The 22,973-nt window shown below is 38.0% G+C and overlaps 1 protein-coding gene across 1 annotated transcript; it reads left to right on the forward strand.

The window, feature by feature from the left end:
• Positions 1-7,689: 7,689 nt before the first annotated feature.
• Positions 7,690-22,973, forward strand: LOC134217451 (phospholipase A1 VesT1.02-like). The gene is made up of 7 exons (XM_062696217.1): positions 7,690-8,185; positions 8,779-8,945; positions 21,717-21,840; positions 21,898-22,143; positions 22,209-22,391; positions 22,455-22,662; positions 22,719-22,973. Exons 1-7 carry the CDS (start codon positions 8,125-8,127, stop codon positions 22,807-22,809), a joined length of 1,080 nt encoding a protein of 359 aa, XP_062552201.1. The 5' UTR covers positions 7,690-8,124; the 3' UTR covers positions 22,810-22,973.

A 22,973-nucleotide genomic window follows, 5' to 3' on the forward strand; every position in this document is an offset into this window, starting at 1 on the left:
CTTGTCAAATGAAGATCTAGTGCAATATGTACCTTCGACTAAGGATTTTATACTCAAGACTAGTTCAATCTAAGCTAATATTCCATTGTAAACTCAAGACTAGTTGCATTAATGTTTTTTCTTCTATTGTTTAAATTAGAATAAGTTTTGCTTTAAGGACAATCCTCATGGAATCCAAGTTTGAAAGTACTCGCGTTTTTCGCGCATGCGACGCAGCAAAGCTGAAATAATACAAATGACCTCAGTCAGAAAATTTTGCCATGACAGCGTAGTAGACTTGAAATTTATCAAAGTTTAATGACATTTCTTACGAATTTTATACTTTTCACGACAAATGGACGTTTTTCCTACCTAATAGCCTATTCAGATTACGCCATTTATTGAGCTAATTATCGTGTCAAATATTAGAAAGAGAATTTGATGTATGGGGATTTTCATCAAGTTACTCTTTATCATGATATTTACTTTCATAAATGGCGTAATCTGAATAAGTTATAACGCGTTTTGCTTTTATAAGCTACCAAAATCGTTTTTGAAAAAGCAAACCATGCAAACTGGCATACAAAAGAGCTGTCGAAAGGAGATGCGCAATGAGGCCCCTGGTTGCTTTCGGCTGGGTCGTTTATTGGATTCTTTAACTGAATTCCAGCAGCCCTTCAGAAGGGCCTCATCGAGATCACCCTCTTCAGGCAACGCTGTCGCGATATGCTGCGCGTTTGCAGTGGTGACGACATCAGGTTGCTTCAGTCGCTTTAAATATAAATATCTCAAATAGTAGTGGACGTCCTATAGCTCTATTGGCCGAAATGGTCGTTTGACAGAAAGGGCATTTGGACGAAATGGACATTCGGTCGACTGGATTGGTCAGAAAATGCCGAAATAGTTGTTTTGTAGAAAGAAAATTTTTGGGCCAAATGGCGCTTTCTGCCAAAGGACCAAAATGTCAAATGGCATTTTTCACCCACATAACCAGTTAGGGCAAATGACCAGTACAACCGAAAGAGAAGAATAAGACAACTCTGCAGTATGTCGCTTTTGGTCAAATGACATTTACTGTCAAACCATTTCCGACCTAACCACTGTTTCCGACAAACGTTCAATTTAACCTAATTGAATTCGGCTAGATGACCTTCGGCTTAACGAGTAATTTGGCCAAGTGGCATTCAAACAAATGGCTTTCGACCAAACGACGCGAAGGGACATTTGACCGAAGGTACAAAGCCGTAGGATGTTTGGCCGAATATGTCATTTGTCAGAACAAACCTTTAGACCAAAACCAAAACGACAAAAAATGTCGGTCGGCCGAATTTGTCATTTGGACGAGAACTTCATTTGACTGAAAATACCATTTGTCAAAATGGTTCTTTGAAAGTTTAAAATAGAAAATTTAGTGATAAAGTATCGTTCATGTGCAAAAAAATACTTTATTTAAGCGCCAAAAAAACTTTGGCCGAAAAAGACGTCTGGTTGAGATGGTCGTTTGGCAGAAATGCCTTTTGATTATAAATGTTATTTGGCCAAACGGGTGGACATTTTTGACCGTCTTGTCTTACCGTATTCTGTCATAGGACCATATCGACAAAACAAACTAGGACAAATAGCTTTCCGTCGAATGATTTTCGGCCAAACAGCCCTTCTCCTTTTTTAACAATTTCCCGTGAAATTTCCGTAGAATTTCTTATGAACAATACGAAACATCCTCTGTAGAAATAAATAAAAATTCTTCTAAATTCCGAAAACAAGAATCATTGAAATACCAAACAGTTTTCAACGAAAATTTTAAAATTCCAGAAAGTTTTTCATGAAAACTCCTTAGTGCTTCCCGCGGATATTCCGAAGAACTTTCTGTGTAAATTTGGAAGAATATTGAACAGAAATTCCGAGGAACTTTCCGTGAGTATTCTAAACAATCTCCTGTAGAAATTTGAAACAATTTCCCGTGGAAATTCTAAAGAATTTCTCATGCAAATTTCGATGAATATTTCACGGAAGTTTCAAACAATTCCCCTTGGGTGGGAATTCTATTGTATTTTCCTTGGAAACATCAAAGAATTCTCTAAACTTCCTTAGGAAATCTAAAAATGAATATTTTGGATTAGATCATTAGATTTTTCCGGCGGAATTCAAAAGATTCTCCCGTTTATGGCTTTAAAATATCTCGAAAAAAGGCAGAAAAAAATGTTTAGGAAACAAACGTAGTAAAAAACGCGAAAACGCCACCGCCACCGATCAGAATTTTGACAAACGCCATCGCCTATAATTTTCTGACCGGCGCACACCTCTAATGAAATATAGACAGCAAATTATAACATTCCCAAGTAACATTTCAAGTTTTATTCCGCTCTAGGAATGGTTTTCAAGATGGAATTACAAGAACTGACAATAAATCCCATTATTACAGGATTACCTTCTGATGGCCACTATAAGTGTAAGATATGTCCAAATGGCCCTCTCTAGATTACCACTATAAACCTCTTATAAGAGTATATAAAAATCCGTTTCAAGCCGCCCGCAACAAATAAACAAACAAATAACAACAAACTAAAGTGTGGATGAAAATCATGATGAGGATGACTACAAAATAATACTTTGACTTGAAGATGGTTCTCCATTTCCAATATGGCCATTCAAGATTTCGATCAGAAAAATGTTGCTCTTATTGAATACCGTTATAAACACTTTGCAATGTAAATATTCTTATTGGGGTTATTCATTTGACCACATTACGACCCAAAATTATGGCTTTGATCAAGCTTTGAAAATTGGACTTATTATGCTCTTCGTTACAACCTTAAAGCTGCTAACAAGACCAGTCGGCATTTGACGTTTGAAGCTTTTCGAGCAGATTTATTAGAGGTTTATTGATGGCAATAAGATCGCCAATAAATCTGAGTAACTAGCCATGGTGACTGCTGTCATAAATCCGCTATAAGAATTAAATAAATCTAACAAGCATGAAAATTGTTACTTGGGATTGTTTTCCTGCGAAATTATTACGGATGTTTTTTGTAGCATTGGAAGGATCTAAATGATGTGTAATGATTGCTGATTGACGTCCAACGTAATCGCAGATGGAGATACCGTCAACACACCGATGCATACACTATTGAGCGTCCAACGATATCGCGCTTTTCAAGAGGGAAAAACGAAAATTGGATCAATACCGACAAAACAAAGTACATGGCCCATGGTAATCTACGTGGTTTTATCAATGGTAGTGAAATAATTCTGATTAATTAATCATTTAATGCTGTATACAAAGATGATATACCTTCACACGACTGCATTTATTTCTTTATTAAGGCTACACCGGCAGCAGCACCTGGGTGTGCCTCTGCTGCGATATCCTGTCGGGTTTCAGTTCAGCGCTTGCTTGCAGGCCCGAATTATAAAACGTTGATTGATGAAAACCCGCATTATTTGCCTGATCTCAGCTGAAATACACCAAGTTTTCCAAGATATCAAGTTAGAGTTGAATATTCGGAATGTGGTATATTGAATAATCTGATTGGATCTCCAAGTGTTTCGTATACTCGGAAAAGCAGTCCTAGCATTCTTGATCCGTGCTTCTATGTCAATTTCGGTGTCCACGTCAATCTAACTGGCTATCAAAATATTTCAAGTTTCCGACCTTCTCTAATGTGTTAACATCCATCGATTTGTTTTTGTTGATGGTAATGACCCGTTGTATAGAAGTGTTCGGCCAGGTCGTTCAGTTTACTATGCATATCAGAGTGGCGTTACGCTAGTAGAGAAACGCCATCAGCCAAATCGCAGTTGTTTAGGTACCTTATAGTAATAGGCTGCCAGAGCAGCTCACGGTTTAGTACACGATAAACCGCACCCACCGTGATCTCGTTTATCACGAGATTGAATACATTCCTGCATCACTACAGCGACTAGGGTCAGACAAAGATCCGTTATGCAGGATTCTGTAGGTAAAAGATTCATACTGCGCTGCCACGATGGCGAATATTTTGTCCGGAACCCCCTTGCGTTTAAGGGCGCCCACAGATTTGTATGATATTCAAATAAAAGGACTCTTGGAATTCGTTGATCAGGATGACAGGATGATACGGAGTCTGACAATATGATCCACATATGAATTCCTGATGCCGCGGAGAGCCGTGTCTATCGTCAATTCACAGTTACATGAAACTCCGACAGATGTCGCACACAGCCACATCTAAAAAGACTGTTATCGAGTAATCTAGACCAATAAATAAGGCGTAACAGCCAAAAATTGTTTCTTCTGATAGGGGGAATGACGGCTTTGGCAGGTTTTGTTCTATTATTGGCAGGGGTTTTTTTTATGACTGACTAGGCTCAAATTTGGCCTAAACGTTCTTTGCATATCAAAGAATATTGTGGCCAAATTTCATAAAATTTGGTCGACAAAAACCCCCCTGCCAATAATAGAACAAAACCTGCCAAAGCCGTCTTCCCCCCTACTTCGTCCACATATATAGCTATATATGTAGACGGCAGCGTTTTCCAAACAAACAATAATTTCAAACCATCATAACTTTTGAACCAATGGACCGATTTGCATCACCAGATTTGCCTAGACCGGCACCGGGAATCTAACCCAGCCACCCTCAGCATAGTCTTGCTCTGTAGCCGATAGGCTAAGAGCATTACTTCAAAATGCCGATCAGTTACATAAAGTTGTCGAGCTTGTAACTGACCAAACATAATAAAGTACTTCAAGGATGCATGATTGGTCCCATGTTCAATGTTGATTTTATGATAATGTGTTCTCTGAGTAAAACTTTTACAAATTCAGATTTTCTTAGTTTACCAAGTCGCAAGCCTTTCCATAAAATGTAGCTCAAAAACGGCTTAGTGAACCCTTCCATTTTTCAACTACTTTACACATAAAAACGTTTGAATTTTCATTGAAAAAAATAAGAAAGTACAGTCGTTGTGGTCCAAAAGGTTGTAAATAAAAAAATCAGATATTTTGATTATTTAACTGACTATTTGTATTTAAACTATATTTTTTCTCAAATCAATAACTGAACATGTCTTCTTTCGCGCCAAAAGGTTGCAAATCGGTCCATTGCAATGAGGTGTTTCTAGGGGTGTTGAGGAGTCGTGTAACTTGTTTCGGTGCAAAATGGCGCACACAACTTTTTAGTACACTGAAACTGCTGTATGTTTACTCTTGTCTCGCGGTTGAAGCTTGTGTTTACACTAAATTACACATGAGTTATATAGATTTCAAATGTCCCACTCTTGTCCTTACTTGTACACTAATGTTATGTAAATGCTATAGGATCACAATAAAAATTAACCTGTGATAGGTGGCCAATAGGCCCATAGTATATTTCAACTCGATGAGCTGAACTGATGTCTGTATGTGTGTATATTCGTGTGTATGTGTGTATGTATAGACATTTTAAAGACACACTGTTTGGAAATTAGCAAATAAGAATTTCTCACAGAAAGCTGCATGAGGAATTTGAGTTCATTATTTATTATTGAAAACTTGTGAATGATGAACGGTGGCGGATTGGTGGATTATAGTAAACGAGAAAGGAATCTCCACCGATGTGTGTAGTATTCTGTTTTTTTATCTTTTCTTTGACTCCAAAAAATAATGGAAAGAAACTCCCCATGCAGTTTTCTGTGAAAAATTGTTAATTGCTAAATTCCAACAAATGGATCTATAAAATGTCTATACATACACACATACACAAGAGTATACACACATACAGACATCAGCTCAGTTCATCGTGTTGCAATATACTATGGGCCTATTGGCTACCTATCAAAAGTTAATTTTTGTTGTGATCCTATAGCATTTACATAAAATCAGTGTACAAGTAAGGCAAAAAGTGGCACATTTGAAATCTATCTATTGTAGATCCAGTTGAAAACCAAACTGAGCTCTCGCGACAATCGTATTTTCTCCCATTTCTGAATGTCGCAACTGCATCGCGAGTGGTGCGCATGATGGCGCACGGCTATGGCACAGATGCGTACTACTCGCGATGCAGTCGCGACATCCGCAAATGGGAGAAAATGCACAAGCTTCAAGCTTAGTGCACTAAAAAGTTGTGTGCGCCATTTTGCGCCGGAACAAGTTACACGATTCTTAAACAAACTAAGAAAAAACACATTTTGTCAAATAACTTTTCAAGTTTAAAAGATAGAGCTTCGCAATGTTCTACAAAAACGTGTATTTTTGTTAGCCAAACAACTTTGTAGAAGATAGTAAAATGCCTGAAACATAGAAAAAAAAATTATGACCAAAAACTGATTTCAGGGACCTTCCACAGAAAATGTCACATATCTTGTACTTTATAAGTCATAGGTATGGGGTGTCTTTGGCGAAGTGGCTTGAAATACCATCCGCTACAACTTTCCTGAAGACACTAGGCTCATATCTGGTTTCGATGGTTAAGCCAAATTTTTATCTCACTTTTAGGTGGATTAATCATTTAACAGATTTTCTCAAAAAAAGGCCCTTTTCATATCTAACGTTTTCTCCAAACAAAAAAATCAACAGAAACAACAACACTGTGTATTGGTTTAAAAGTTATGACGGCTTTTTTTTTTTTTTTTTGGAGAACGCCTTTTTTTACCGCCCTAAGACCGAAACAAACAAATACGGATCAAATTATTTTTTTTATTTTTTTTTTCACCGCAAAATCGGTGAAGTTTTTTTTTCGAATCTATTCTTTTTTCATCAAGTGTCAAACCAAGCCACCTGAATTTATTCACCTACGTAAGTTTGACAACCTAGCCACTTGAATTTATAAACGCGAATTAATACACAAAACTAAAACGCTATTCAAATTCCAACAAGGAATGCAGCGCAAAAAAATACTAATAAAAACGTTCGATTTCCTTTGAAAAATAAATATTTCCCAGGGATCGCTTAATTAATAAAGTAGTCAAAAACAGCTTTTTCAGTAGTGGATAATGTTAATAATGTTCGCATGACCATCCTTAGTACCGTCAACTGGGGGGAAGATGATCATTTTTAAGACAAAACATGCAATAATAATGTGTGTTTACATTTTAAATCGAAACAAATATTTTCAAAACATGTACTGCTATACGTTGCAATAATCAACAACTTTAGTTTTCTGAAATGCGTTCGCATTTATTAAAATAAATTAAATTACGGCACAATTTAATTATATCTGGTTTGGGGTGAAGTTGATCAAGACAGCTCTACTAAAACCATTATGACCTAGTAGTCAAAAAACACTAGGTTATTTGTATGAATGTTGAATTTACTACGTAAAGAAGTCTAAGAAGTCAATATTTGAAACGAAAATAGCATAATTTATGACTATCTCTCTCTTTCTTCCACAAAATACATTTTCATGATTATAATCAAAAAACTTGGATTTCTACCTAGCGGTAACATTACTTGAACGGAGAATATTGTTGACTACCGTTTCATAAAAAAAAATGGCACTTTTGACTGACATATCAAATGATCATCTTCACCTCAATGATCATCTTCCCCCCAGTTGACGGTACCAGTTTTACACATGTCAAATCAAGTATTAAGAATCGAGAGAAGCGTCTAAAGAAAACACGCTCAATAAATTATTGAATAATATTAGCTTATCAATATAAGACATTGAGGAAACTTATTTCACAACAATATCGTCACTATCTATCTAGTTTTAATTATACTCTGAGTTATGCTTCCATGCATAATTTTATCATAATTGATAAGCTTGAAAACTATTTATTTGAATTGCGCCTTTAACATTATCATTTTCTGATAATCCACATTCTGCATTTACAAACGCCTCTGGTAAGTTGTAGAAGAGCTCTGCATGCAACATATATGAACATTGGCGAAAACGTTGTGGAAGGTAGGTACGAGGTGAAGTGCTGTAAGTCAGTCCAACCTGACCGCGGACCAGCAAAGTGCACTAACTGGAAAACCTGCGAAGGCTGCTCATTTCGAATCGACGCGTTTTCAAGAGCTGTTGTGATTTCAAAGTCAAGAGGAAAAAGATTCAGTAATAATTTTGCGCGCGCGACGTTAAGTTTGATTGTAATATTACGGGGCAATTGTAAAAAAATAAGTGCGTTGATTCCATCTTATCATAACATAAAAAGTGAAAAGAACAAAAACTTGTGATATTCGAAATGATCATAATGATAAAAATATTACTGACTTCTGTGCTTGTGTGTGGCAGTTTCGTGATTTGTAAGTGTGCAATATGTGAAATCATACAAAGAGAGAGATAATTTATTGCAACCCAGCCGCTGTTCATCATTACATGGCATCCAACCTACATCGGACCAACTTCATCGGATTGCGTGCCATATCCCGTCATCGACATGCCAACCGACAACATGCCCATAGAGAGAGACTTCCTGCTTCGTCGACCTTCCACCGATGGCGCCGATTCGAATCGGCTTGACCACAAACCCATTACGGACCCAACCGCACCAACTTACCTACTGACATTTTCCATTTTCAACCGATCGCTAACCAGCTGTTTCACTTGCATTCGTGTTTATTTCCGTTCTACTGCACTCTTGACACCTTGTTCGTACTAGTCATGCACGCACAATTTCTATCGCCTTAAAGATTTCTAAGTTCTACTTTTCATCTGCATACCTCCATATTCACGTAATTCGATCTACATCCGAGCACCATTCTGTCTTATCTACTTTGCCAAACTTGTCTTTTGCCTCTCTTTATCCTCTGTCCTGTAGCTCGGGGCACCCGATTTTTAATTTAAACGCATGTGATACGATCTAGTGTACTTTACAAACCGCAAGATCATTTTATAGATGCGCAAGCGCAGCATCTGCTGACCCAGGCGCTCTACCTCGGCGATCCGGCATCGTTCAATACGACCAAGGATGACTGCATTTGGAAGCGTGGCGAAGAATACTGTCCTGATCCGGACATCAAAACCATCCTCTACACGTCCGGTATCGTGAAGGACAAGTTTTTGGTGAGTACTTATTTAGGGTCAATTTGTGGTGATTGATGGGATGAATATGCGAAAGTTTTGTGAAGAGAGATCAGTCGTTCCGGTTATTTGGTTCGGTTATTCTGAATTTGAAAACATTGTTGTTTATCGAATTTAAATATTTGTTGAAGTGTTTGAATCAATGTTGTTGAAATGTTGAAGTGTAAAGAGTTCGTTGATAAAAACGGGCATAAGCAAGTGGAAATAAGTATAATTAGATAATAATAAATTTTATAGCAATTGGTAATCTCCTATTTTTCAAAGAAATATATCAACATGAAACATTCTTCTCGTTTCCTAATGTTTTTTCGCGAATCTTTTGCAACTGTAAAATGCCGTTCGTCACCCTGCTACTAATAGAACAAACATAGTTCTGCGGCTAAGATCATTTGGACAGTTTGGAGAGGCATATTGTCGTAACTTATTAAAAGGAAAGTGCAAAACAATACTTCTTCTTCTTCTTCTCATTGGCATTACATCCCCACTGGGACATTGCCGCTTCGCAGCTTAGTGTTCACTCAGCACTTCCACAGTTATTAACCGTCTTACCGCTAGGCTAAGGAGGGCCCCCAAAACAATACAGTTGAGTTCAACTTCAATCAAATGGAATAGTTTTAATCCCAAAAACAACTTGGGCTGAGAAACAATTTCACTGATTCAGTCAGTTTTTGTTTTACTCTTGCGTTTATTTGGAATGCTCATTTGCCATTTGAAGTTGTGGAGCCGGAATTTTTTTTAGCAATTCATTTTGCATTTTTGTAATTCTTTCTCATTTAATTTGTAAGATATTCTCATTTAATTCCGCCACTTGATTGTAACTTTACATATACATATATCGACCTAAACAATAAGGCCGTCTCCAGTATTTCGTACTTGACTCGACCTAAATGGGATAGTACTAACCCAACAAACATTGGAAAATTGTTATAACATTTCACCGTAAACTATTTCGCAGAATTCATTTTCGCGGTTGAACATTTCGCGGAATAACATTTAACGGTTTGTAACTTTTCGGGTTTAGTGTTCACAGCAATTATTACCTGCGAGGTTTCTAAGCCAAGTTACCATTTTTTGTGCATTCGTGTAACACGAGATCAATACGTTGAAACTTATGCCTAAAAAAGTCGGGAGAATTTTTCATCGATAAGTTTCGTAGGCCGGGCCAGAAGTTGAACCCAGCCTCCATCGACATAATCTTGCTTGGCAGCAACGCGTCTTCCCGCACGGCTAAGGAAGGCCTCCCAGAGTATGTAAAAGTGGTTTTCGAAATTGCCCCTTACAAGTCTTTTATTATATCTGACAGACGTGCCAGATATAATGAAGGGATTATCTCCTCACTTTTGATTTGTTACAAATGGACGTTTTTATGTTTATTGATTTTTATTTTATTTCTTCCTTTCGCCTTATCCCGAGAAAAAGTATTCATTTAAATATGGCATTATATCCTTTTTTTCCTTCGTTTTGTACCGGGCAGAGGCAACCATTTGAAGAAAGCATTACCCCTTCCTCCGCTTTATACCTGGTAGATGCGTTTTTATAAAAAAGGTTTTATCAACTTCTTTCGTCTTTTACCGGACAGACGCATTCATTCAAAGAATTCATTACCCCTCTCTTCGTCTTATGTCAAGCAGACGCGTTCTTTTAAAGAACGCTTTATCTCTTCCTTCCACTTTATAATGGGCAAACGCTACCATTTAAAGAAGGCATTACCCCTTCCTTCGTGTTATGCAGGACATACGCATCAATTTAAAAAAAACCTTACCCTTTCTTTCGCATTTTGCCGGGAAGTTGTATTCTTTTAAAGAAGGCATTATCAACTCCCTCCGCCTTATACCGGGCAAATGCATCTATTTGGAGAAAGCGTTACCCCTCCCTTCGCCTTATACCAAGCAAACACGTTCTTTTTAATAAGGCATTAACAACTCTATTCGCCTTATACCGGGCAGGTATAAGAAGGCGTTATCCCTCCATTTGGGCAGACGCGTTCTCTTAAAGAAGGGATTATCAAGCGCCTTATACCGGGAGGACGTGTTCTTTTAAAGAAGACAATATCAACCCCTTTCGCCTTTTACCGGGCAGACGCATTCATTCAAAGTAGGCATTGGTTTTTCCCTTTGCTTCATACAGGCAGAAGCGTTAATTTATAGAAGGGATTACCTCCTTTCTTTTCTTTAAATCACAATCCAAAAGAATTTAGCTTGGATTGCATGTAATTAAGCAGAAATCGGTAAAATGGCATTCCGCGGAATGATTTTCGGTGAAAAGGTACATTAAGCGAAATGTGTTTGGGAGAGTTGATATGCCGCACAGCGAAAAAAAATCCGCGAAATGTTTTTCGGCAAAATAGTATACAATCGGTAAAATTATTTGCATTTTATTAAAGTGTTGTATGGGTGAATTTATTATTTTTCTAGTGTAAAAGAAACGAAATTTGCTCAAACTACACTTCAGAGAAATACTAGTAACTTCGCCGGTTGAACTAAAATCTTCTCACGGTTTTCAGTATAACATTTTGTATTTAATTCCATAAGAACTGAAGGAATATCCTGATGCCATCTAGCTTTAAATTAGGGGCCGTACACATATTAGGTAAGCGTTTAAGAGGGATGGGTGGAGGGTCTGTCGTTTTCTTAAGCACCATATAAATCATTTGTATGGAAGAAGTCTTACATGGAAGGGGGAAGGTGTTCTTAACACCCAGAAAAATTGTTTACGTAATAAGTGTACGACCCCTCACTGTTTTTCGTTTTCCTCACGTTTCTTCAAACATTTTTTATTTTTTTCAAAATACAATTAGTTAAGCACCCTCCAAACCAAACGTTGGCTGATGTGGCTGAAATTTTGTTCAGAGCATCAAAGCGTCAACATGAACTAGAATAAGAGGAGGCCCAATGAAATAATAACACAGATTTTTTTTTATACTACTTTAAGCCACCCTATTGTAGAATGTTTGAGCATGAGCAGGATAATCGTACAACACGTAGTTGCTGCTCCGTGATTGACTAGAACTTGCGAAATTGCACAGGAAACCAATTGAATGCAGCTTGAGTTTTAGCTATTACCTATTAGCGAAATCATCTAATATGAAATAGGAAAGGGCCAGGGATCGAACTCTTGATCTCCTGCTTATGATGCAGCAGAAGCAGTGACACAAGGCCGCCAAGCATCTCATTAAGCCAAACTATTGTACATAGAATGATTGATTTACATAAAGTTTTAAGGTACAAGATTTGAAGTTTGATTCAAGTGTTTCCTAAAAATTACTTTGCTACACCCAGGGCTAAACTTTGCCGAGAGGGGGCCCGGGCTGATTTTGGTACATAAGGTTTTGTGGGAGCCCAGAGTAATCGCTCCCATTCGAGTTCATCGCTAGCTACCGATTTGACTCAAATTCCGAACACGACTCACATTCCGAACACTCGCTTTCAATTGGCCATTTCAACTTTATTCGTGTTATTCTTTCCATGAGATATTGAATTTATTTGTATTCTTGATCCATCGTATATAAAACCGATGAAAATTTTATTTTACAAGTGCAAAAACGCCAGTGTCGGAATATATACAGTACAATTGTTTCACTACTGAACATTTCACTGTGTTGCAACTATTCGGAAAGAAACAATCTTTGCGTATGTGCCATTAAATATAACTGTCTTGCAATGTAAAAAGCGCAAGAGGTGGAGCCAACGGAAACATGCTTCGATTGCAGTAAAATTGCAATAATGTTGCAAAATACTACAGCGGAAAAAAATAAAATAAAAATATAAAACTGGATTCGATTTATGGATCTTGTGATTGATAGTCCTTCACTCTACCACAGCACCATTCAACACTTCGAAGGGACTGTATGTTGACTCACCATAAAAACCATACGATTATGAAGTTTTGTACTCGGTTTTCCTGTTACTTGATTGCACCATCACTGAAATAAAAGTGAGTTGTCAAAACTTTGAACTATGCTAAATTTAACGTGAAGACACACTCAACTTATCTGCAACTTAATTCAAACAAACAATTAAATTTAGAAATACGCATTGAAATTGCATGGTAAAAAATATGCAACTTAATGATTTTGTTTCGTGTTTGCAACATGAAGTGCAGTATTCTTTGGTTGTTTGTTTCCAGATGTCAAACACGTACTGCATTGCAATTTCAATGAAACATTCGAACGTTTTTGACATCTTGAAGCAACTTTTTCGTACTTTGATGTTTTTCCAATGCCTCTAATGAAACTGAATAGAAATAAGGTGCTTTAAGGAAGATGTTGCGTATGCTACTTAGGATGAGTCTTGTTCGGGATTTGCGTCAAAGCGGTATTCATAGACGACTAATTACAATTTCCCCTGTGCCTACTTAATGTTTTTTCGTTTCATCATTTTTATGCCCCACTTACTTTTTGCGAGAATTATAACCTAAAAGAAAAAGTTTTAAAAGTTTTGGTTTTATAGAGTATAACCGGAACGGAATTTGAATCTTGACATCAAGAAAAATGGCGTTGTGATGCGGTCGCTCTAACCATACCTCTAACTAACCACATCGACTGCATACAGGAGCTAGGCTGATTGTTCCATAAAGACTAATATTGTTGCAATTGGTAATGGCACGAAAATTATGACAAAAGTGAGAAAACGAGCAAATCAACTTTCGACGGCACTGGTAGTGAGGGAAAAATGGTTAGCATAAGCATTGGCATTCAGCAATTCGCACACATTCGTAGGTGGTACAAACGTGGACCACTGTATGAGAGTAGCATCACTTCCATCCGTTACCACAGACATTAATTTGGAACTAAAAATCGCTATCTCTTAGATGGCCACCTCCTTGCGAATGTTGAGGAAAGATTAGTTGGATACTTACTTAAGAAAGACGCAAAGAACTCTACGACCTCTCATAGATGCCACGGGAGGTTCTGGAATTGTTATTGTTGAAGGTTATAACAGTATGAGTTGTTTTGGTAGAACTTGAAACACATAAAGAACTAAGATAGAACTACAAACTATAAATGGGACGAGCGTGGAATTGAAGCCTTGCTTTCAAAATGGAATTGTCTCCTCACTTAACTTATACCGACAAGATGTGCCAATTTTAAAAAAAAAGCATCCCCTACTTTCATTGCTTTGAACCACAATCCAAAGGTATTTAGACCGGATTGTAAAACACTAGCACTGTAAGCTGTAAGACGAGAGTAAACCTTGTCAAACCACTCGCCATGCACCATAGGGCCAAAAGTCGAGCGTCCGTTATTGACTGCGGACTGTTCTACGACTTGAAACTCACCTGCTTGGCCTACTCGAACCAGACGGACATTCTATCACCGACTTTTATCCAGTAGTCCAAGAGCCCTTAGGACAAGAGCATCCGAGCTCATAAGCGCCAGAATACGACTTTCGCCTTATATACACTCTCGATAGGTAGCATACTGCGAGAGACGTTTTTCGATAGCTGTTACGATAATGAACTGATTCGGGGAGCTTCAACCTATGATAAATTTTCTTTTAATATGCTTCAATTGCGGGAGGCACCGGTTCTGATGTTGCATTTCAACTTGTTTTACACAGCTGTGCGAAAAAAATATGGTCCCCAACATAAAAAGAGCGAGAACAAAGCGTTTTATCAAACCTCTCGGTGGGGCCACCTATCGGAATCAGTTTTATTTTTTTCAACTAACAAGTGCGATAGCACTTGTCATAAGACGAGTTTGTACAATCCCATTGAATTCCACCACTTAATTGTATCTTGACAGATACGTATTTCGACCTCAACAGTAAGGCCGTCTTCAGTGTCTCGTACTTGACTCGACTAAGTCTCGACTAAGTCGAGTCAAGTACGAGACACTGAAGACGGCCTTACTGTTGAGGTTGAAATACGTATCTGTCAAGATACAATTAAGTGGTGGAATTTAATGGGATTGTACAAACTCGTCTTATGACAAGTGAAGACATTCCACTAAAAAGCTCAACATAATTTTCTTAACAAGTGCGATAGTTTTGTTTTCATGGCTTGTAATGATTCGAAGAGGTTTTTGCCTCTTTTATATCGTTGTTGATTATTTATCGAGAGCGATTTCTGCAAACCCTGGAGGCGATCGATCTTTTGGTTTCTCAAGGGTTGCTAGTTGTATCCGCCTGTATCCGGCCATCCCAGACACCACAATCCGGATTGTAAGTCTCATATCCTATTTTCAACTGTTTTGCTACGTCAAGTATCATCTCTTCGCGTACATCAACATTCCTTTCAACCCACACGGCTGCATCTACCGATGTCTTTCTTCAAAACGATCAAGAATACAAGAGCTTAGCGTTCTTATCATTTGTTTTGTGCAACAAAACTTATACTCTAAAACCAAGTTGTCGTTCTGATAAGTCCTACCCAAGCAGCACCCGCAACATCTTTCAAATAGGTGTTTGTTCCTAATAAATGGCATTGAAGACACTGGACACAATGTTTCATTTCCGTTTAAGTGGCGTCGCAATATTCTACCCATCTAACTTCTTGGGTGGTTTAAAATTTGATGTGTTTCATATCAGAAACAAAACAGATAAGTTGCAGAATTAATAACAGTTCGGTTCATTGCTGTTACGACAATGTTTCTGATATGTTGCAGAACACTTTGAGCTCAGCACTTGTAGCAGAATCTCCAAATAGAATTGTTGGTGTGCTGGTTATAGTAGAAGGTTGCAAATCTCAAGGTCCACGATTCGATTCCCGGTTGGTTTTGTGTGTTTATTTTCATTTCAGCCGCAAGATGTTGCAAATAGGCTCCACCTCTTGCGCTTTATGTGTCACAAAGGAGTTCCAAATACGACGCGTTGTACATAAGTCAGACCTTTAGTAAGTCACACCACAGTTCTAGACCAACATTTGAAAAGGGCGTAACAGCCAAAATTTATTCTTTCTGATTCTTCGTCCACACATAGAGCTTTATATGTAGACGAAGAATCAGAAGGAATAAATTTTGGCTGTTACGCCCTTTTCAAATGTTGGTCTAGAGTTGTTGTTACTCACTGAGAAACAAGAGTTGTTGCTTGGGTAAGCTTTCTTGTTCTGTGCCAACATTTCGTTCGTTGAAAACAGCGTTAGGACAGGAATGTATTTTCGTCCAAAGCAGTCTTCATCTGGGGAGGAGCACGTATCGTACATGATCTCAACGATGTTGGAAAGCAAGCACTATATACATCGGGTATTGTTTGACCTTTCCGGTCTTCCCAAGCATCAGTTTCTGTACGTTGTCTTGTTACAGTCGTCCAGCGTTTTTATCAGCTAATTATTGGTTGTATGACATTCGCCAGAAAGTCATTTGCCAGAAGGCCTTTTGCCAGAATGGACCATTCCTCAGAAAGTCGTTTGCCAGAATGCACCATTCCCCAGAAAGCCATTCGCCAGAATGCACCATTCCCCAGAATTGGTCGTCACCTATTTGCCATGCGCGCGTTTGCCCAGTATGCGCAATAATTCTTAACGCCATGAACTTTAGGCATAACTATGAACAGCGTTAAAAGAGAGGGTCATTTGGCATAAGGGACATTTTTTATAATTTTGCTTTGTTGTTGTTGTATAGTTGTTTTCTACTGAGGAATAAAACACCGCACCGGTCGATAATAGAATTGAAAATACCTAATCTGTACATAAGACGTATGCATACATAAGTCGAGTATAGCAGCTTGCCTGGATTAAGGCAAAATGGCGGATGGGATCCTTTCTTTCAAATATGTGTTTGCCCGGATTAAGGCAATGGTGGGTGTGATCCCTTCTTTCAAAATAGACGCTTGCCCGGATTAACGCAATGGTTGATGTAATTCGTTCTTTAAAAGTAGGCGCTTTCCCGGATTATGACAATGGTGGATGTGATCCCTTCTTTAAAAGCAGGCGATTACCGGGATTTAGGCAACGGTGGATGTGAACCATTCTTTAAAAATAGGGGATTGCCAGGATTAAAACAATGGTGAATATGATCCCTTCTTCAAAAGATGGCGCTTGTTCGAATTGAGGCAATGGTTAATGTAATATCTTCTTTGAAATTAGGTGCTTGGATTAAGGCAATGGTTGATGTGAACCCTTCTTTAAAAATAAGTGTTTGCCAAGATTAATGCAATGGTGGATATGATCCCTTCTTCAAAAGAAGGCGCTTTTCCGGATAAGGGTAATTGTGCATGTAATTCATTCTTTAAAAGAAGGCGCTTGCTCGGATTAAGGCAATGGTGGATGTTGTCCCTTCTTTAAAAGTAGGCGTTTGCCTCAAATGAAGCAATGGTGGATGTGATTCCTTTTTTAAAAGTAGGCGCTTGTCCAAATTAAAGCAAAAGTGGATGTGAACCCTTCTTTGAAAATAGGCGTTTGTCAGAAATGAAGCAATGGTGGATATGATCCATTTCTTTAAAAAAAAAGGTGCTTGCTCCGATTAAGGCAAGGATAGATGTTATCCCGGTGTCCTCCTTAGCCTAGCGATAAGATGCGTGGCTATAAAGCAAGACCATACTGAGGGTGACTGGTTTCGATTCTCGGTGCCGGTCTAGGCAATTTTCGGTTTGGAAATTGTCTGGACTTCCCTGGGCATAAAAGTATCATCGTGTTAGCCTCATGATATACGAATTCAAAAATGGTGACTTGACTTAGAAACCTCACGGTTAATAACTGTGGAAGTACTCAATGAACACTAAGCAGCGATGCGGCTATGTCCCAGTGGGGATGTAATACCAATGAAGAAAAAGATGTTATTCCCTCTTTAAACGTAGTTGGTTGCCCGTGTCCGTGTTTGAATATGTCAATTGTGGATATGATTCCTTCTTTAGAAATAGACATTTTGCCTAGACTTGTAGATATAACATCTTCAATGAAAGCAAATGGCGTCTAGTATGACTTGAAGAGGGATTATCCAATTGTAGATATGATTTAATTTTGAAATGAAAACTGCGTTCTTAATGAGACGAAGAAATATGATATCCATTCGTAAGCAGTTTGTTTGGTATTAGACAAATATGATTTTTTTTGGTAAATAGTATCCGTCTTTCTGAAAGTTGTCTAATATGTTGAATAATCCCTTTTATGAAAATTAATTATACCGCAATTCCCTTCATTATTAAATAATGCCAAATCCACCAAATAATGCAAAATAACTTTCTTTATATAGGGTAAAGTGCCCAATAGTGGACCCCCAACTAATAGTGGACTCTCCAGCCGTTTTTGCATTATTGCAGCACAATGTAAATATTTTGCTATGTAATTCCATCGGGAGAACCTACCTTACAGTCCTATGATTTGATAAAATACACTGGAAATGCTTTGGGAAGTTTTTATTTTTTTTAAATTCTTTATTTAGGTGTTTTTTTAATTCTAGATTAAGTTCAACACCGGATCCTTTGGGAAGTAAAATTAGATGATTTTTTACAATTCTATAAAAAATAAACACAAGAGTGTCCATTATAGGAATATTTTGGGGGGTCTACAATAGGGAAGAAGAACGTCCCGAAACGAAATATGAAAGTCAAATGAAGTGTCGACTATAGGGAACCAATTTTCTACTATGGACCCCAAGGGGTCTACTATAGGGCGAATTCATTCAGACTGTTAATTTCAACTGTAATGTTAATTTCAACGAATAACGTCGTGTATTTGAGTGTATTTGAGTATCTTATGTATGTATCGTGAAGAGGAGATGCAGAACTTGTTATTAGATATCAAGCAGAATTATTATGTTGAAAATTTCTACTCCTTATGACAGGAAAAACAAAATTCCGCTACTAGGGGGTCCACTATTGGGCATTTTACCCTATTTTTCTATTCTTCAGCCATCAATAATAATTGGAATTCCCAGTTTTACTATTTCTGGGGAATGGTACATTTTGGCAAATTACATTCTGGCAAATGGTCTATTCTGGGGAATGGTTGTCTGGCATATGGCCCATTCTGGCAAATCGGTTTCTGGCAAAAATCATTCTGGCAAATTGATTCTGACAAATGGTTTTCTGGCAAATGTCATACAATCAAATATTAATTTCATTTCAAATTGTCAGTGTTAGCTGTTCAATATTATTTCATTATTGTTTAGCGTTAAGTGTAGCCTTCATTAATACTATTTATTCTCATGTATTTGGAAGGACCCCAAGTTGAACCTTAGATAAGTTTAAATAAAGTATTCAAGCACCAAACTAGTTTTGGTATCCTTTTCAAATGACAAGTGAATAAAGAGCTGTCGCATTAAACGTTTATTTGTAATAAAACAATTTTTTTCACGCCTACAGCTTCCCCGGAGGCACTTAGGGACAATCACTACATAAACTTTGTACAATCACTACATAAACCAACTTCTGATCATATTCTTCTTCTTATTGGCATTACATTGCCACCTAGCTGCTTAGAGTTCATTTAGCACTTCCACAGTTATATACCGCGAGGTTTCTAAGCCAAGTTACCATTTTTGTATTCGTATATCATGAGGCTAACACGATGATACTTTTATGCCCCGGGAAGTCAAGCTAATTTCCAAACCGAAAATTGCGTAGACCGGCACCGGGAATCGAACTCAGCCACTTCAGCATGGTCTTGCTTTGTAGCCGCGCATCGTACTGCATGACTTAGGATGGCCCCTATGCCCCATTCCTTCTATAAAAAGTTATTCCTTGGGGCAAACATTAAGACTTTACGCACACTTAATGTTCCATAAGGAAAAAAAACGGCTCTCCCCTAGCTATTCCGAAAATCCTTGAGTTAAATCAATTAATCCAATGTTAATTCAATGAAATTATTGAACAAAAGATACTCAGAACAATTACCGATTTGATTTTAATTATATGTCACTACTCCTCTCAAGTGAAGGTCAAGATAACATGGGTTTTCCACTTACCCTATTCCACTGGGGTAAATGGAAAAACAACTCCAAACTTTCAAATCTATTTTCATAAATTTCAAATGTTGGTACAAAATTGACGATTTTTCCTTTCCCACTTCAGAATACACTACAAGTGAAGTGACTTTAAAAGTATTTCCAACTAAAACGTGCCTTTTCATTAAACATGCATACAAGTAACAAATATATATTGAAAATTCAGGTCATTTTAGGCTGCGAGGGCAAATATGCCCTATTTCGAATCGCTAGAAATTGAGATTTTGATCTTCAAACATGACCATTCTACATGAAAATTAGCAATGATGTTATAATTATTTCCGGAGGTGTATCTGTTAAGTAAAAACATTCGACAGAACAAGCTCTAAAAATATGTTTCTTTACATCCAAATTCTACTTAAAACTAGTAGCATCACCCTGCAATCTAGATAATCAATTACAAGCTCTGTAATATAAAAAGATTGATAGGTCACGTGAGAACAGAGATCCAAGTATCACCGTGTAGAGCAGTTTTGATTGCCGGCTTGATACACCAAATGATTGCAGTGATTAAGAGGATGGTGGACGTGAATACTTGAATCAATGGGTATACGTGTTCTTTAGATACAGTGTCAGAATGAGGTAGCTTGTGCTGGCATTGGAAGAACAGGTCCTCTTGTACTGCCTAGAAGTTGTTCGCACTACAAAAATGCAACATATTGATTGGCTTGCACTGCAGATAGCAATGGATGGGAAAATTCAGCTAATCGCGATGAAGCGAAAGTTCAGAGGATCAAGGGCATATCTAATTACCTGGTAATACTTGTGCTGGTATGCTCATATCGGCACATGTATTTAATCTAAGAATTAGCTATAACTGCAGTGGTTACTTGGTAAATGTTGGTAGGACTGATGATTATCCCATGCAGTTGTTTCATTAATCAACCGGTAGCCATTAAACAGATTTGGCTCAAGTAATCAATTTGTATTCTCAATTCTTATGCTAAGTTTGACTTGACATTCCATTAAAAAGCTCTTAGAATAATTTTCTTTTCAAGATTCTCGAGGCTGTCTGATGGAACAATATCAGGATTTGGAGGAACAATAATTAGAAAATCTACTTTTGCCAATATTTTTCCTTATTTTCTCTCTAAAGATAGATGATAGAAGAAACACAAAAGTTTACTTGTCATAAGACGAGCATAAATTTATTCGAATCACACAAAATAGAACAAAACATTCTGAATCTTGCGATCAACTTTTCCGGACAAAATATGGTAGGCCGAAATTTTCTTTTGAATCATAATACACTGAGGTGGCTTTTTACGCGGCTAATTTTTATTAATTTCGCAGTCTACCGCAATTTTCACAGCTCTTCAGATACAATCTTTTTGTTTGGTCTTTATTAGGGAGACTTTCAGCCCGTGGCAGGCACGTCTCGTTAGATACAATCTAATTTTTCTTAGATTTTTATTATTTATTTTGAAAGTATTTTGAAAAAATCCTAAGGCCAGAAATATCCAAAAGCAAATCGCCTAAAAAGTGACACCAGCGTATAAACTTTTACTTTCCAATACACAGTAGCGCAGAAGAACATAAAAACTGAATTATTCGTATCCGACTAGTTCAATTGCACATCGCAATTTCACGCAGCTATTTTTTTTTTCTCGTCCTACATCTGGTGTATTTCAATCATACAATAGCAGTGATCATCGCTCAATGCGTGTACATTTACATGATCTTACTAACGCAGTTGCCCCAGTAACCGAACTCATTGCCACGCTGATCTCTGAGGCTTGTAACCAGGGCGTCGCATTTGATAGCATATCTACCGCGTGTAAATTTATTCTAACGAGATCATTGTGCCCCAAACCACGCATATTAATCCACTATGTTTATTCTGAGCCTTTAGTGACACCTATCTTAATTCGCAGTTTAATATGAATCACCCGGATTGGCTGAACGATACCGAATGGGAGCCGTCGAAGGAGAATATCATTCTAGTTCATGGCTACGCCGGCGGAGATGACACGCTGCCGATTGCGGTTTTGCGGGATGGTAACTTCATGGAGCGCTTCAATGAAACCTTTTTCTTTATGCTATCGATCATTGCAGCTTACGTTAATCACGGAGGATACAACGTGTTTCTGGTCGATTGGGGTGCTCTGGGTCAACCGCCATGCTATGTTGCTGCCGTTTACAATATTCGACCGATTTCTGCATGTCTCGCTAAAATGCTGATGAAGCTACGAGCCCTTGGACTGCCAGTGGAAAAAACGACTTGCGTGGGACATTCTCTCGGAGCGCATATCTGCGGGCTGATGGCAAACTATCTAAACTTCCGACTGGAGCGCATTATTGGTAATTAGCTATCGGTAATACTTGATTGGCAGAAATTGTTTGAACGTTTGTCACACCTATGTTAGCCCTGGACCCTGCGCGACCACTTATGAAACCCGGAAATGTGAACCGTTTGGATAGCGGAGATGCCAAGTCGGTTCAAGTGATTCACACCAATGCGGGCCATTACGGTGAAGGTGGACGGGTAGGACACATCGATTTCTGCATCAACGGCGGACGAAGGCAACCATATTGCGGAAATAGCACAAGTTATCCGAATATTAATGCACCACTATGAATATTGTTGAATTTATACATGTTCTGTATTTTAGACATAAATTTATGTAGTCACATTTGGGCCATTTGCTACCTTGCACAGTCAGTGTACGATGGTATGGAGCCAATGGCGGAACCATGCCACCGGAGGTGCCCCACTAATGTGCTGATGCCACCAGGAGCGAGAAACGGAAGACATGGAAAAGGTCGCTTTGGTTACGCAATAGGTTATGCCATCCCTATGGGCCAGAAAACTCCCCTGAGGTAACATTCAAATGCTGCATAAAGAGTAATGTTTAAATGAAATTTTATGATTTTAGCGCTTTTGGATCATACTGCGTCAAAGATCCTAGTCCACCATTTTGCTCAATAAACTCTGCAACGCCTGGTGACAAACGATGCTGCATTTAAAAACATGACTGTAGTGACATAAACTATTATGTGTACACATAGTGAAACTAGATATATTATAAGTATTAACAAACAGCTACTAAGTAGCTAGCAACGATTTACATGTATTGAAACCAAAAGATGAGCAGTGTAATAAACGATGGTGCTGAGAGTTTTTAATTGAT

This window comes from Armigeres subalbatus, chromosome 2 (assembly GCF_024139115.2).
Source record: "Armigeres subalbatus isolate Guangzhou_Male chromosome 2, GZ_Asu_2, whole genome shotgun sequence".
Lineage (NCBI taxonomy): Eukaryota > Metazoa > Arthropoda > Insecta > Diptera > Culicidae > Armigeres > Armigeres subalbatus.